The sequence below is a fragment of the Haliotis asinina genome, chromosome 4, assembly GCF_037392515.1.
Source record: "Haliotis asinina isolate JCU_RB_2024 chromosome 4, JCU_Hal_asi_v2, whole genome shotgun sequence".
Lineage (NCBI taxonomy): Eukaryota > Metazoa > Mollusca > Gastropoda > Lepetellida > Haliotidae > Haliotis > Haliotis asinina.
Window position 1 is genome coordinate 27,263,633 of NC_090283.1, and position 18,206 is coordinate 27,281,838.

Sequence of the window (18,206 nt, forward strand, 5' to 3'; positions counted from 1 at the left end):
AACGCGTTTGCTGGGTTCTGTCTTTACATGTTGCAAGTTGTCGCTGCGCACTTTGAGTCGGGAACCAGACCGGAAGCGAGACGTTGGACCGTTGCTTATATCATATCAAAAGGAGAGTTTTTGCCCCTCGCAACAAAAAGATCGCCCATAGCATGCCCAGACATACCTACCTGTCAACATGAAATAGTCCCTGAAGAATGGAAACTTATATTGGCCTGGGAGGGTAAGTAAATATGGACGCAGGCCAGGAAATAGTTCACTGAATCCTGTGCCTTCAGTGGCATAATTGCAAAAATGGCTGTAACACATAACACCATGGGGATGACTTGCAAATATGTAGTTCTTGTTGGGATTCAATTCCACTGTCTTTGTCAGTTTCAGTGGGAAAAAGTTGGCAAAGTACTTCCACATTTTCCATTTGCGGACCCACTGGACACGCCGACCTCCATGGGTGCTCTGGTGGCGGTCATAGTAGTACCATACCAAATAGATTAAGGATATATAGTAGAAACGTGTGAATAGCAGGTAGAAAGCCAGGAACAGACATGAGAAACCCAGGAACAGGAACGAAAGCGTGAACTGGTAAACTGCCACGGTCTGCAGGCGACGCTCCAGTGGAATCCTCAGGGGAGCAAACTCTATCCCCAAAATCTTCATCCTCTGAAACAAGAGCAAATACAGTATGCAGTCTTCATGAATGGTGTTTCAAAGTAACAGGACATTGGGTTCTGTAAATTTCAGATGTCTGTCTGACCTACTGAAAACACAGGACCCAAAGAATAAAAAACCCACAACTTCAGATGTAATATTTTTAATAACTGGCATTGACATTTATTAACAAATGTAATTTTACAAACTGCGAACAAGTGGAACATGTCACATTTAATAGCAACTGTCAGTCATTGTGACAAATACAGTCACTGGAGCTGCCTGATTTGTCCGAGGGTCTAACACTATACATAAACACTCCAATATGTAGTTAAAAACTAAGTACTAGCTGTTTAACAATAGTTCATACACTGCTATAATATCATACGGGCATCTAAAACATAGTTATATTACTGTTGCAAAAGTTTTACTGAGCTAAATGTAAGAAAAAGTGACAGAGACTTCTAAATGATAGCATATATATAGACTAACACCTAGTCTCTGAAATGAACATATTTTACAGAAACAAATAATAATCATAAAATATAATTTTCAGAAACTGTGACTGTGGGACCACTGAACAACATATTTATCTTACCGAACACCTAATTTTAATTTTGGACTGTTTGAAGCACTTCTGTTGAAAGCAAGGCGAATCGCCATTTAGAGTTACTTCCATTCCATCGATTTTCAATCGCGAAACATTGGTAATTTCCATGCTTGATGTTAATCAAGGTAAAAAAGTACTACCATGAAGCATCAGAAGAGTTCGGAATTCCCAGCGGTGTACATTGAAAATAATACATCGCCTGTAAGCAGGGTACATTGAAACAGTGCTCGGCCAATCAGAAAGCGACAGTTCTCATCAATAATGAGCAGACCTTGAGTACTTTGCACCCTTTTTGTTGGAACTGTGGCAACTGATAGCACCCCTATATTAAACAAACATAAGAAGTCTTTGCCACATGTTTACTTCTTCTTAATTTTTGGTCACATGCAAGATGCCTGAAATGACCAGTGTCTGCATAATTGCCCAATGTGACGTCATGACATCACACTGCGAAAACATCCTGTGATGTCACTGACAACACTACCACCGAGATGTTTCTCTATAAAAAGGCACACACGCTCACAGTATCTTTATCTGAGGAGTATTCACTCGTATAACAATAAACACATTAGCAGATCTGGCTCTCTACTATTGTGTATTTCCAATGTCGGCTGTCAACATAATTGAAGACATTGGGTGCATTGTTTTACATAAGTCTGAACGTGGTCAAAGTGCTGTGGTAACCTTGAAGATAAGGTCAAGTCCACCAAAACTGGTGTTTGTGGAAATCTCAAAATGTGGGCTGTAACCAAATTTGAAGACATTGGGTACAACAATTTGTGAGATATTGTTTAACAAGAATAGGGATGTACATACATACAGACAGATGCTGCTGAGTTCAAAGTTACCCATTTCATGATGAACCAAGGGACAATTACACCCAAGACATACAGAAAAATCTGGGAACATCCCCACTGTCCACAAGTACCATTATAATGGCGCTGTAGCATCCTGCCCCTCTGTGTGGGCCCTCTTTGTTTTGCGATGCTATGGTTGCCATTTCTGGATGCTGTGACTGCCGTTTTGTGTGCTCGGCAACCATTCTCGGGTGCTGTTGTTTTGTTTCTATTTCAAACAATTAGTTTTCTGTAAAAGGGGGTTTGCTTCAGTTTTAGAGGACATTGGGGCAGTTTCTGATGATTTTTGTTCTGTTTTGGTGTATATGAATTCAGTTTTGGTGTACACAAGTTCAGTTTTCATGATCTGTTCACCATTTGTATGGTAGGCTTGACTAGTGAGTACCTCTTGCTCCTCGTCCTCCTGTTCTGTTAGTTGTACTCACTCTCCTGTAGCTGGCTACTTATAATTAACTGATAATCTGGTTAGGCTAGATGTTGGTAGTGAGTAGGTGATGACTGATACTGTGGGAGATAATACAGAATCACAGCTCCGTCATCATTATTGCTCCGTGTATGGCCACGGTTGCTAATAATTGACAAAGCAAATATGACAATACCATATTCATTAACATCCACAAATGAATTACTCCTGATCTTGATGCATAGTAGAAGGTAGAGTCTGATCAGTTGCTTTTATGTGACATACATATTGTCCATCATATGTCCAATGGCACACAGGTAAGAATCAAGATTTCATTCACATAACATATACTCTATTCCAAGTAAAACATGCTCAGAAAAAAATTGTAAATATTCATTCATATTTGGTTCTGGCGACCACAAATAACGAATTGCATACATGAAAGGCTGTGGTTTGATTCAGTGCATCATGACAGCCCTAGTAACTATGTACATTAAACAGATAACAGTGGCAGTGAACATTGTTTCAGTGTTAGATTTGGGTGAAATTTTGAGTGGGTCCAAATTGATGAAAATAATGTTTCTGGACCCCCTCCGATGTTAAATAGATGGGCAGGTGTAAAATAGAGGGGGTCCTCACTGAATTTGATGAGTCAAAACAATCCCAAACCCTTTCTTGAGCCAACACTGTTGTTTGTATTATGCGTCGCTGTGCTAGCTACCCTATTTCTACACAGACTTGGGTAGGATACAGTACTGCTAGACACATATTAGATGATCCTGCACACTAAACGCATTTGTGACAAGAGAGGCGGTACAACGAATTGGACGAGTACACTTGGCTGCTACAGGTAGCTTGACGATTATGCACGTGCAATACATGCTAACCGTGACATGAAATCAACACCGCATATTCCTTCGAATGATAAGACTGCAATTTCATGCATAAGATACTGATATTCCACGCTAACCTTTAGTCAAGACGAAGACAAATAAATGATTGGGGCACTGACAAGCATTTTAGATATTCAACAATTTTGTTAAAAAAAACCCAGGAAAATGTCATTTGCTTCGTGAAATGGATCGGTGGTCCTAAACATATTTGCTCAGTATATTGTGTTGATTCAATTCGTTAGGATATTGTACCTGTTCCCAAATCGAGTGTGCTATAACAAGTCATGCGTGAAACGCACAGGGAAAATGAACTTCTTGATATTTATCAGACAACCTGTCTCCCTCTTGTTTCAAGTGGATCGTTCCGTGGGGCGTTCCCAAGTATGCAAATTGGGGTCATTTGTCAGGTCGTGGATCATCGTATATGTGTTTAACAGTATTTGACAGCATAGATTTGTAAGGTATTGCAGTTATTTGGGTTACTCTACATTGCCATTTGGCCCACATTACCAGGGGTGAATATTGAGTTGAAGCTGGGAGATCCAGGGTGCCAGGTTCACTTTGTGCTCACTGCTATATGGAAACAGGTCACACCCCATGATATTTGAATGATATGATATGTAGATGCAATATACTAGACTGATAAATACGATATCACATTCTGACTGATATGTATATATCGACACCTAGCAGGAACTACTTTTAAGCTCCAGTGAGTGAGTGAGTGAGTGAGTGAGTGACTGAATGAGTGACTGAGTGAGTGAGTGAGTGCGTGAATTAACAATATTCCAGCAATATCATAGTGAGGAACACCAGAATTGGTGCACATTGTACCCATATAAGAAATCGAACCGTGGTCTTTGGCGTGATGAGCAAAGGCTTCAATCACTAGGCTACCCCACTGCCCTTTAAGCTCCTGGATTATACAACATTCATACAACATTAAAACCTTAAGGACATTATGATTATTACACAGAGATAACATGTTTGTATTAAAAGCATGCAGTTTCCTAGCCTGAGAGAAGCACAAGAAACATAAAAAGACAGGTGATATGCATAGTTATTTTCCCATCATACGAGGGTTGGCTGAAAAGTTCTCAGTCTGAGTGGTTTTTACCCACCAGGTAGAGACAGGTGTTTGCCACCAATGAGGACAATCATTTAGTGAATCATAGACACAAGAACTACAAACGTACTAATAGTTTTATCTCAACTACAGCTCTTTTGGTAAACCTACCCTCTGAAATCATCAGAAATGGACAAAACTGAATACAGGGCAGTCATCAAGTACTTGCAAAAGAAAGGGATGTCCCCAACACAGATACATGCTGACATGGTCTCCACTCTAGGGGATGATGCTCCTTCATTTTCCACAGTAAAGAAGTGGGCTGCAGAATTTAAGCGTGGCAGACAAAGCCTTGATGATGACCCACGCTCAGGAAGGCCTTCAACAGCAACCACTCCAGAAAACATCACGCGAGTGCTCGATATGTTGATGGATGATCGACGATTGACTACTCGACATATTGCTAGTGTAGTGGGCATCTCTCATGAGAGGGTTGAGCATATTATCACCAACGAATTACGAATGACTAAAGTTTCTGCAAGATGGGTGCCAAAGCTCTTGACAGAAGAACAGAAACGTGTCAGGTTCCAGACGTCCCTTGACAATTTGCATCGTTTTGAAGCAGATCTCGATGATTTTGTGGCACGATTTGTAACCATGGATGAGACCTGGATACATCACTTTCAACCAGAAACAAAACTACAGTCAAAACAGTGGAAGCATCCTGATTCACCAGCTCCGAAGAAAGCCAAGTCTGTTCCTTCAGCTGGAAAGGTGATGGCATCAGTCTTTTGGGATTCCAGGGGTATTCTACTCATTGATTATCTTGAAAAAGGTCAAACTATCAACGGCAGATACTATGCTGATCTACTGAACCAGTTACGAGAAGCAATCAAAGCCAAACGACGAGGGATGATCGCTAAAGGTGTCCTCTTCCACCAAGACAATGCGCCTCTTCACAAATCGGTAGTGGCCATGTCAACAATCCGCGATTGTGGCTTTGAACTCATTGACCATCCTCCTTATTCACCTGATTTGGCTCCTTCTGACTTCCACCTGTTCCCCAAAATGAAAAAGGAACTCGCCGGTCGCCATTTTGCAAGTAATGATGACGTCATTTCCGCTGTGACTGATTTTTTTAGGGTAGCTGAAGAAGTGTGTGAACTTGGAAGGGGACTATGTAGAAAAATAAATTACAAACGTGGACTTTGTAACTTTTTTTCACAATGAGGCTTAGAACTTTTCAGCCAACCCTCGTAATATTAATATATTTGCAACACATGCTCGTTACGTAAAAGGTACCAAAGACATTTGAATGAGGGACAGTGTCAAAAGTTCAAAGGTTATCTCTGCATGTAAATGTGTAATATATCATCATCATCATCATCATCATCTCCTCACCATTCTAGGATGAGTGAGTGAGTAATGGTTTTGAATGGTAGTGAATTAGCGAGTAATGACAGAATTAGTTTGGTTTTATGCTGTTTTATCAACATTCTAGCAGTGTCACACATTGTACCTATGTGGGGAATCGAACCCAGGTCTTTGGCATAATGAGTGAAAGCTTTAACCAGGTGACTACCCTACTACAATGATTTAATGAGTATATTCAAATTACATATCAGCATGTCAGTGAGTATGATTTGGCTCTGCTTTTGTACAACCAATATCATGGTGGGAAGTACCAGGAATAGGCTTCATGCACAGTAACCATGTGGGAAAAGAACCCAGAGCTTCACAGTGGTGAGCAAACACTCTCACCACTAGGCTACACCAGCATCCTAGGAATGGGCTTCACACTGTCTAACCACGTAGCAATCGAACCCAGAACTTCGCTGTGATGAGCGAATGCTTTCACCACGAGGCCATCCCACCATCTTGCATTTTCTGAATGCTTTGCCTTTGATGCTTTCAGCAAGTTTCAAGCAACATCATGTGGGCACCAGTAACGTGCCGTCGATGTAACAAGTGACATCTTTGGACCAAATTTCCTCCATGATAATCTTTAACCAAACACCAATCCAAAGGCCTCCTTTTAGCTTTTCAAAAATCACATCATCATGCACACACATCCTTGTAATGTAATCATGTACATTTGCCCACAGATGAGAATGATGAATTTCAAATACATACAACTCAAATCTGGATGTGTAGTAAACAATACATGTCATGAAATCTCAATACACAACAATATCTGCTGTTTGTTGGTTCCCATCACTGGAAAATGTTGTTATGTGTTCAATAAGACTGTTACAATTCACTCACATATGTGGTGAATCGTACCATAGCCATTCGTGAATTCAGTTTGCTACTAATGGTCACCAGAACCGAATATTAATGAATATTTACAATTTCTTGTTTGCATGTTTGCATGTTTTACTTGAACTCTTATGCCCTTTTTCATAGTGATATATGCAGTTATGGAATATGTACTAGCCTTGCAGTGGCGCAAGCAGGTTACAGTCGACAATAACTATCACATATCAAACTTGACTGTCGTGAATTCACTGGTTACTGTTGTGACAAATTAACACTGGATGTTCCATATTGGTACTGCAATTACGAATGTCTGGTTTGCCGAGCAAATCACACATGTCAATTTCACATGTGCACCTCGCCCACCTGGCTGTTCTACCAGCAAGAGGCCCCCCTCGTACAAAATAGCGAAAGGTGACAAAAAATGATGATTGTTTGTGAAACAACTTTTTTATTCGGGTGTCCCAAATTATGAGACACATCATCAGAGTTGGTCTGTCGATTTCATGTGGCTGTGCAAAATTTGGTTTTGTTGCAATTATTAGATTTTGTGTTAGTGAGCAATTCATCAGTCTCAAATGGAGTCAAACGGACTGTAACTAAAACACTGTATTTGTAAATATTTATTCACATTCTTTAGCCAGTATTCCTGATACATATCATATTCAAGACATAGTGTATTGGTTGCAGCCCTAGTGTTCAAGCTGACATTTTTAACAAACCCATTACATAACTAGTATGATATTACCAGAGACCATATCTGTATGGGGTTTCTCTTGCTATCAGCTTGTTTCCTAATGACTAACGTCATTCAAACTGATGAAAGGTCAAAGGTATGTGTCAGAATATAATGGAAAAAATGCCTGGATAATCAAATATGTCACATTGACAACACTGAAAAAGCTTTTGACATCGCCCCTTCATATTTTATTAATTATGTTAATACATGTTATATGTATTAATCATGGTAGGATTCCCAAGCATCAGTCCAGACATGTGCCATGATAGACAGTATATAAATTCAATAACTTCCATGAATCTTTAAAACAATATGTTAGTGGATGGTAAGGCAGCTGAATAACTGACAGTGAGTGAGTGAGTGAGTGAGTGAGTGAGTGAGTGAGTGAGTGAGTGAGTGAGTGAGTGAGTGAGTGAGTGAGTGAGTGAGTGAGTGAGTGAGTGAGTGAGTGAGTGAGCAGGCGCCAGTCACCAGTAGGGCTCAACTTTGAGCTGGTTGTGATAAATATCATGTATATCAGGTAACAAATGTGACTAATGGGTAATGAATACACTAACAAGTCGGCAGTTGAGGTACTTATATATTATAGTTGTATATATAAACGCACTCCTTTTAAAAACATTTATAAAAATATATTCCTGTAATAGCAACTATAAATTTTATTCATGTAGGGAGACAATACTGTTCGCTCAATGTTCAAGAGAATCATAACAGCCCTCATCACCAATGTTCCGGCCATATCATGGAGCAAACCAGTGAGTGAAAGGATGAGCATGTTTCCACACCACTGTGTTCCACTAGTCCTCAGTCTGATCACACATCCACCTGTAACCCCCCAGTCTGCTGTTGCAACATTACTTATATTAGGAGTGAGTTCAGTATATTACTGCTTTCAGCACTAGGCCATTCATATCTCAACATGAAATTCATGTTATGTCTGGGACTACAACTCTCTCACTAAACTAAGAATTCTTGTACACTTGGGTTCCACTTGACACCACACTCTCAGAGTCAGGTACCTTCTTGCCAGCACACCAAGATCTGGAGTCTAACCCACACTGCCACCTCAGCTTCAATAAAACGCAACTTTCAGAAATTGTAAGTCTACACACAAACTAGTAGATCACAAACATTGTGTACCCCACTGACAAGTGTAAACTGACATCGCCCCTATGACAAAGGCTGTGAAAACACAAAGCCTTTTCTCAGTTAAGAAAGGATGGGGGGTGGGGGCAGTAATCAACTCTCTTCCCATGGCATAAATACTAGTATCTGTACTTTAGAGTGTAAGTATGAGTGAGTGAGTATGGGCTTACATCACTTTTAGCAATATTCCAGCAATATCACAGCAAGGGACACCCCCAAGTCTTGAGGGGAATTGAACTTGGGTCTTCGGCATGATGTTCAGACACTTTAACCACTATCGTTCTTTAACCATTACCCTTCCACCCTTTACTGAGTAAGTGTAGAGAGTATGAGTATTCCCCACTATAACCTTTGTTTCAAAGGACCATTTTCTTTAAAGGCTTTGTGTATTTTTCACAAGGCTTGATAGCTAAATGTGGAATAAACTTGGATTCATACTTAGAGTCAAAGGTATGTAACTCTGCTTAGTAAACTGTGCTGTCTTAGACATTTTGTCTACTGGCGCCCTCTACTTTAGAATAGGAATCAGGGAATCGGATAATGGTTAATATGACTGGGTCATGAAAACAAGAACAGACCTGTTAGATCAACCCACTGTCAACTCAGAAATATTTGAATTCAAAATCATCAGAAACAATTTCTAACAACACACAGAGACAAAATAAGGACAAAATTCAAAGCTATCTACCTTGGCACTCTTAACAATCTAAGGCGTACATTGCTTGATGTATGCTATCAGACCTTAGGATCACAGAAAAGTGTGTGTTGCAACTAAGAAATAGCCTATTTGGGTATTATCAAGGGTTAAAATTTCAGATTTCTATTTGTTATTCTATGACACAATACTTTTGGTAACATTATCAGCCAGAAATCAGTGGTCAATGGAAACAACTCAGTAAATCAGCTGCAATCAAATGTCATGTTGTGGAAATCATGTGTGCTTTAACCAATAGGCTTTCATGTTTCTGAAATTGACGTTAACTGCCTCTACTTCCCATCAAAAGTTGACAAAGTAAAAACACTCACTATAATGTTATGCATATATATTAATAGGATTACATCGAAGACTGAATTCTCCACTAACTTAAGGAAACCAACTACAAATTTTATGCAGATGAACTGCATGAGGATCATGCATCAAATTGCTGAAAAATGAGCAAATATCGTTCATGTGAACAGCTGTGTTTTGGGGTCAAGTTTTGAAAGAATTCACCAGTTTTCATTGATTTTTGTCATTCATTAAACTTGTGAACTTGGTATACAAATCTCTGGTCGGTCAATAGGCTACAACAAAAATCCGAAAATACTAGGGCTAACACTCGACCCTAAACTCACATAGAATGCCCATATTGACCGGTTACATCATGACTGTCTAAAGAGACTGAACCTCATGAAGGTCATTTCATCAAAAGCTTGGGGGGGCCGATTTTACCACCCTAAGAACATTCTATCTGACATATATCAGGAGTAAGATGTCATATGCCATGGAAATCTGGTCATCATGCTGCCCAATGAGAATGAAAAGACTTTCAACCTTACAAAATTGTGCTCTCCGTCTCATAGTTGGTGCTCTGAAAACCACGCCAGTTGGGTCACTTGAGATAGAAGCAAACATCCCTCCACTTCAGATCCATTCGGAATCAGTTATCCTGAACAGAAGGATTAAAAATCACTTCCTTCCAAAAGATTCTCCAGGGCATCTCAAGAAAAACAAAGCAAAGAACTCCTTCTATGCAAGATCCAGCAGGCTACTCAAGGAAAGAAACATCTATCTCCCTTCTAGGTCAGACCCCAACTTCTCTCCAACAGCAATCATGAATGATATACCACCATGGCAATGGAAACCTCCAACCATAGTAACATCAATTCCAGAACAAGCCAATAAGTCAGAAAACCCAGTCAAGTTGAAGATGCTAGCCTTGGAGTTAATCCAGACTAAATATTCAGAATACAGAAAGATCTACACTGACGGCTCCCTGGATCCAAACAATGGAAAAGCTGGGGCAGGCATATATCTCCAAGACGATGAGAGTAGTGTCATCATTCCACTCACCCCCTGCTCAATCCTCAGTGCAGAACTTACAGCAATAGAAAGAGCCTTGCTGGAAATTAAAGATCTTTCCAACTCCGGTCCTTACACCATCCTGACTGACTCTTTATCATCCCTGCACACTCTGTTGTCATACAAACCTACTGAGTACTACCATCAAACCAAAGCCATCAACAGTCTGCTACAATCCCTGAAAACTGTCATCTGCCTACAATGGATCCCAAGCCATGTAGGGATTATTGGGAACGACAAGGCTGACGAACTTGCCAAGCAAGCATCTGAGTGTGGCCCTCTGCTAAAACCTATGTCATCTCTACCTAGTTTGAAATGCAGAGTGAAGGAAACCTCTAGTGATAAATGGTCAAATATCTGGCTCAATAACAGCAAAGGTCGAAAGTACTTTGAACTGCAGGAAAAACCCAACAGAATTTTCTAAAAAAATATCAAAAGAACGGATCAAGTCACCATCTCTAGAATCCGACTGAACCACTTTCCCTGTCAGAGCTATCTAGCCAAATATCATCTGGCAACTGACCCCATTTGCACATTTTGTAATCAAGAAGAGGAAGATCTTGAGTACATCTTATTCAGATGCCCCGAATATGATGAAATCAGGTCAACAGCCAACAACAATCTTAAAGAAGCCCTTGAAAACAGAAATAATGAATGGGCTCAATTCATCAAATTATAATCAAGAGGAGAAACGAGAGGGTACATGCAAGGGCCACGACGCCAGAGAGGCATGCTCCACTACCTAACCTAACCTAACTTGTGACAATCTTTTCAATGTTACCAATTTGTTTTACAGTACAACAGTTCACAAGACAACAGCACCTTTAAACAGTTGCCTGCAGTAAGTCAGTAAGTGGCTATATTCACCCCAGTGAGTCTAAACTTTTGATTGTCAGTGTGACATGAGTCAGGTTACATTGTTTGTGCTTACAGGGACGGACTCAGTTTAGTTATCGGAATCATTTGTTTCCTTCATAGATAAACTATTTGACACCTGTTTTGCAGTTTCTACCTATTTTATTGATAATGCAATGATAGCAGAATGAAGTGGATGGACTGATTCACCCCTAGATGAAACTAAGTGTTTTAGATAATATCAAACTGTTACATCCTCCTTTGACAGCATACTTTGTTGACAAGTGTAATATTAAACAATGAATCACAGACTGTCTCATGGGTGCCCCTGTATTATCTTGCTCTTTTGTGTCTCACTTGTCTCCTGCCTGTTCCCGTTACAATTTGATGTAGCCATTACTACACTTATCAGAGTGGGACAGTGAATACTGTTTCTCGACCTTTGTGTAGTATAGCTGTTCAGGAAGTTTGGACTCTACCTGTGTTGTATCTATTTTCCAGTTCATGGACAACTCTCAGAAACCGATATTTAATGTGTCTACAACATGAATATACTGAAGACTGAAGGAAACAACCCTCTTGGTCTTCAACATGTGTTCCTTTGGGAGACATTTCATTTTATATGAGAGCTTCATTAGAGACCTGAAATATGACATAAATCCTACAATGAAATGGTTCTTAATCATTCAATGTTTTGAACATCTATATTCTTTTGCACTGAGAGAAACCCACTATTGATGTTCTTTCTTCTGTCCTATTTTTTATGGATGCAGGATGCAACATTTTACATTGATTAAAACCATGTGTTGTGATAACAATATGGAAGATAGGGCCAACCTCATACCCTAACACTTGATGCAGAGTACTGATACTCATCAAGACTTAATGTGATACAAACGCAATTTGCAGTAAATCAATGCAAGATATACACACCAACACACTGCATTAAGCCATTCTCCTTTCACCAACCACAGTGAAAGTCATACATATCTCTGCAACTGACACTATACATGTATGTGTGAAGGTTACTGGAACACCTCAATCATACTCTACCTTCCAAATATCCTTCCATTTGAATCCCAGCATTTTGATTCTTGTAGAGTTCTTCACAAGTCAGTAAACTAAACGGAGAATGATGGAACAGAAAAGACGCCAATCTCGTACACTGTGAACCTGTCCTCCCAATATCACTTGATGATATCAACCTTAAGTGTGTCAGAGGTCACAGGTAAGTTAGGAACTTCTTGTGATTGAATGTGGGGTGATTAACACAGTACAATCTAGCCATTGTAAAACTTTAGTAAACAAAACTTATCATTAAATGTACAAAGTTTGATATTAATAATCTCCTCAATCTTGGATACTCAAACACTTTCGAGGATCTTTGCACATTCACTCTGTCTATCTTTATCAGATGGGAAGTTATCACTTGCATCACAAGGTTTTAAATATTTATCATAATTTTATCTTGATTCAGGTTATTATAGAAGTGCATAGTGTGACAATAACATGATTACAGCATAAAGTGAGAAATAAGCACTTGAACAACCTTGACCTCTATTGTAAGGCTGATTCAGTAAGATTGCTGTGTCGTCATGGAGGAAACACTCCACATACAGGATTGAAGTGGCTCATTGGCCGGGAATGTCTGTTTTGCAACAGGACGGGCAGTTTTTAAACTGCCTGATGGTCTTGGCTGAATCTAACTTTGAGTGTAAAGACTAAAGCCTTGATTTGAAAACATTAACCAGTCTCTCTCCTCTGATTTACCTTCTTATCATTTTTCTTAATCCAGAAACTTCTGGACGGGCAACATTCTAACCATTTTGGTAATTTTTGAGAGTTACTAGACCAGTTGTTTGGCTGAAATTTTGGGGAGTTAAAAACACTGGTTTAACTACATTCAACCTAAAAATCACAGGTCACTGGGGCAAACATCAAGAACTGCTATCAATTTCGATTTGTCCCATTATCTGAATGCAATGTTAAGCAGCAACGAAGCAACATAATAGCTCGCTGCAGAATAAATATCAGCATCTAAAACACTGATCTTAGTCATCAGTACTTCAAGCGAGAGTAGGTAACCTAGAGAGTTTACAACAGGTAACAGTTGAGAACAACTGCCAATAGGTCTGATTGCTGTAACCATAGTACTGGGTGAATAGGTTTGGGGTAACAGTAAAATAAATTGGTCATATCAGCAGTGTGTTTATTCAGATGTGGGCTAAGGCGAGCCTGCTAAATATTGTACTTGGTATTGTATGGTACTTGGTAGAACTAACGAATATAACATATCAGGTGTGATTTATGAAGTCAAGCATGTAGTTTCTTGTTTCTATCAACACTCCATAAACAAAATGTCAGTCTATCAGTTATGTTGGACCATAAACTACTGCATCTAGCACTTTTGTTTGACTTAGTCTCATACTTGTTTTGAGTAGTTGCTTCCCTCCCACCAGTAGGACACAAATAAAATACCTGTAATTCTTTGTATTTTGTTTGTATTGATTGTCTTAGAATTACAAATACATGTATGACTTTCAGACTATGGATCTTTCTGGACTGTGTGACACTCCTTGAGACCTGTGCTGACCCAAGGTTTGTTCTAAGAAGAAAGAAGGTACATGGGGACTTTTGTGATAGCATAATGTTCGCATAATGCAAATACATTCACCTCACATACAGTAAAATATGACATTCCCTCAAGCTACACTTGTCAACACCTGAACCATTTTCACAGTCTCTGTCCAATATTTTGATCAACAGCTGGGGTTTAAAAAAATCCCATTGCCTGATGCCAAACACAAGTCTGTTTTCATTTGGGCAATCAAATAACGGTATCCTACTTTCCATGGGCTCCTAGATAATTTCCACTTCTGTTTTCAAACTGGAAACTAACCTGGGATTTAAATTCATATCTGCTCATGATATAGCAATTAAATTGCACAATGACAATAAAGTAGAGTTATCATTCTGTGCTATTTATCACTTTTTCAATAAAAAGTCCAGTAAGCACTGACATCAAATACTATTTTGATTTTTTCTTTCATAACTACATCATCATGATCATAAAATCAGGGCAAATGGAAAATCAGTCCAGTCTAAGTAAACTTATCCTCACTACTTTTCGTTACACTCCATTGCTGAGTTTAACAAAACCTCATGGGAGGTCAGCTTACCAAATCGCGAAAGTGGACATTCACACATACCTTTCGAACTCTTTATCTCGAAAAGGTTCGTACCCGAACGATTCCGAATGCTATTCAGTTTACGCTCGCTTCCAGGTGATGCACATGACGTATGTACAACCATGACATCGGTGAGTTAACAGTCGCTGAAAATAATGTTTTTGTCAATATTCAAGGATGTCATCTTGCGGAAATATTAGCTAATGGTAATCATGTCAACAGAAACCCCAAAGCGCATATACTGCAGGTCAAATAAGTGTGTTATATGCAGATTTTTGTTTGTGGAGAGATCTGTGTCAGTGACCTGAATATTTTGAAAGTCCCCTCCGATCCCTAAATAGTAGCCATTGTCTGATTGGTTAAATCTGTTTAAATGTCTCACGTTTGATTGGACGGTAACTGGTCGCTCAAAGGTTACCTGATGCGACCTTCTACTAGGTTTTCTTATACTCATTGGTGGAGTGTAACAAAATATACTGATACTAGTTTCACATAAGAATGAAAATCAGTCAGGACAAGTTACTTTCTTAACGTCACTTTCTCTGTGGGAAGAGACTTTTAAAAAACATTCTGAACTCCTGTTAACATAAATAATAATATTCATGCCTAACAGCATACAGCTTCTTACCCCCAAAGAGAGGAAAAAGATGAGATGCTAAGGTCCAAGGTATCACAAATTCCCTTCACAGAAAAGGACCTGAAATGTGATGTATTAAGACATATTTCTGTGATTTTGTGCAGGAAAATCTTTCATGTGAACAAAGTTTGGAGTGAGATTTATCAGTCTGAGGGTGTGTCATCAATAGTAAAAGTGTGAATCTTAAACCAAATGCATGAGAGTTAGCAGGTATGCTAACAGAGTGTTTTGTTTAACGGTTTTCTGGATTTCAACATAACAAATGAGATCCTGAGAAACACATTTATATTTTGTATATGGTCTGTTTCTTCCTTATTCAGGTGAAGGCAAGTGATGAACAATTTGTGGAGATCGTATTAATTGAAACAATCGAAGATTGGTCACAGTGACCAAACAACCAAGCAATCAATCACATTTTCTAGTAATCGAACACAAACGATTTTGGAACTACTGTTTTAGTGTTTGAAACACTTGACGAAGGATCATATCTTAGACGCTGTCAGGGCCTGAAAATGTGATCATTTCTTAGAACACTCACTTTACATACTGAAAAGTCATGACATATTTCTTATCCAAGAAATTTATCTTAGAAGCTGTCAGGGCCTAAAAATGTGTTTAATTCTTAGAAAACTCACTTTACTTACAGAAAAGTCATTACATGTTTCTTACTCAAGAAATTTACGCTCATTAGTCATCACTTTAAAATAGCAGGATGTGTCATTCTAAAATGGATGTGACATTTGCAAATACAATGTATAATCTGCACAGTTTCTAACTAAAGCAAAAAACAAAGATGACCCTGTTATACTTAAAACAACCTGACTTGGAAAATCTTCAAAGTGATGCCAGAGATCTATTATATGATCTCTGGTGATGCTAACCAATTTCACTCACTGATTGCTGGCTGCTCATTAACCAAATATCAGTTGTGAGATCAATTCCCAACCAATTCCCAACACCAGATTCCAGTATAGATATGACAACTTGAACTTTCAAAATAGTGACACGGGGATACATTACCTTGACATTTGTGTGTACATGTAGAGACAAAAATAGAAAGAAAAATAAGAAACAAAACGCACCAAGCCCACATTCACATCAGCGTATGTGTACTAAACTGAAGCGATCTTTGATAAATGGAGAGGTATACTAATGTCAGTGGTATAGTACAGCGCTCTGATCTGTTGACGTCTGTTGATTGATTACTTTCACATAAAACATTTATTATCAGACGTCATTTCTGACAGTCTCTCATTATTCCAGTACCAACTATAAGTATATACGTTGATTAGTCACAAATCGCCATATTCTAATGTTGTTACTGTTTCGTACTGTTCCGTCCAAGAATATTTGGATGTAAACAGTCCTAGATATGCTTCAATGAGCCTAGAGACTAGATCTGGCAGTCTGCTAATTCTGTGGATAACGTCTGTGTCATACCAATAAAATAAACAACAATTGCATTCTATATTTGGATACAACAATTTAACATGAGATACAGCTACCAAATGCAACTGTCGTAACAGTCACAAAAGTTGTTTACGTGTCAGTGAAAAATAAGAACACTCACGGTTGGTGAAGTAACTGGTCCGTCATGGTCTTGCTGGGACGTGGAAGATAGATTAGAGTTACCTCCCTTACATCAAAAAACCTTGGAAGAAATAAATATACAGGGGTTGTATTGGTGAAAGAAATTGTGATGTAATGTGTGATGTTTGTGGAGCTGTAATCTAAAGGTGGACCAATATATATTTAATAGTTAGAAGGTGGCTAACGGATCTTAATTTAGACACATATGTGACCGTCTCTCATGCAGATATTCGAGGATTGTGTTCAGTTTCAAACAGCAAATATACAGTACGTGCAAATCAAAACCGTGATCATTCGATTTTTATCATTCATTCATTTCCTCTGAATTGATTAAGACTATACAATTCCTGAATCGAAGAGTGCCACTGTAACTTTGCATCCAATATTTTGATGAAATTTAGGCCCAGATCTCATCCCGAATACCACCCTTACAGAAATGTTTGAGTAACATATCACCAGCTAAATTAACATTCCAACTATCCATCGACCAAAGAGTACTCCCCGTGGACTGGCTGAACACAACGTCCTAAGAGTCTTCAAGAACAGAGTCAAGTATTCACCAAGAAAAGGTCTATAGGCCAATGCAGATGCGGATCTGAAATTTGGGAGAAGAGGGAAGGGGTGATACTCAAAAATCATGAAGTCAAAGGGTTAGTGAGGGGAAATACTGATCTGGGGAAAATAATTCGGGCGACCTGCGTCTGCTGTAAACTACTGGAACATGTAGCTGTCGTGACCTGTTATAAAATCTCGAATATAACAACATCGTAACAAATTTAACAGACGGCTTTAGGAGTGACTACGCATGTGACACACAGCTCTCCATAACCGTCCATGACTTTATGCAAGTCTGTGACCAGAAAATCCAAACTGACTGTGTCATGTTGGCTTCCCAAAGCATTTGACAGAGTGTCACACAGCAGATTACTCCTGAAACTGGAATCATACAGGAAAGAAGGAGTCACACTCCTCCGGCTAAAGAATTCCTCTCATCAACATCCATACAAGTAGTTCTGGAGGGCGAGCCATTACAAAGTCCGTTTAGAATCCGAGGTCCCCAAAGGTACAATCCTGGGACCAACACTGTTCCTGTGCAACATCAATGACCTTCTAGAGTGTGTAAGATCTCACGTCAAACTCTTTGATGATGACAGTCTGCTCTATCGTTGAATACACAATGCAGATGACCACCACGTCCCCCATAACGACCTCCATGGACTAGACAGGTGGGTGCACAAATGGGGTGTGAGATTCAA

General features: G+C 39.2%; 1 protein-coding gene across 2 annotated transcripts in view; it reads right to left on the minus strand.

Annotated features, from left to right (window-relative positions):
• LOC137281463 (2-acylglycerol O-acyltransferase 2-like) overlaps nt 1-18,206 on the minus strand; it is a 34,359-nt gene that overhangs the window by 12,684 nt on the left and 3,469 nt on the right. The window contains exons 2-3 of one of the 2 annotated variants that reach the window (XM_067812704.1): nt 16,931-17,011; nt 171-660 (exon numbers count right to left, since the gene is read on the minus strand). In XM_067812704.1, the coding sequence (XP_067668805.1) occupies nt 171-657 (487 nt within the window). In that variant the 5' untranslated portion in view covers nt 658-660; nt 16,931-17,011. Of the gene's footprint in view, nt 1-170; nt 661-12,588; nt 12,744-16,930; nt 17,012-18,206 lie in introns of those variants that run through there. The other variant, XM_067812702.1, reaches the window with a different exon arrangement.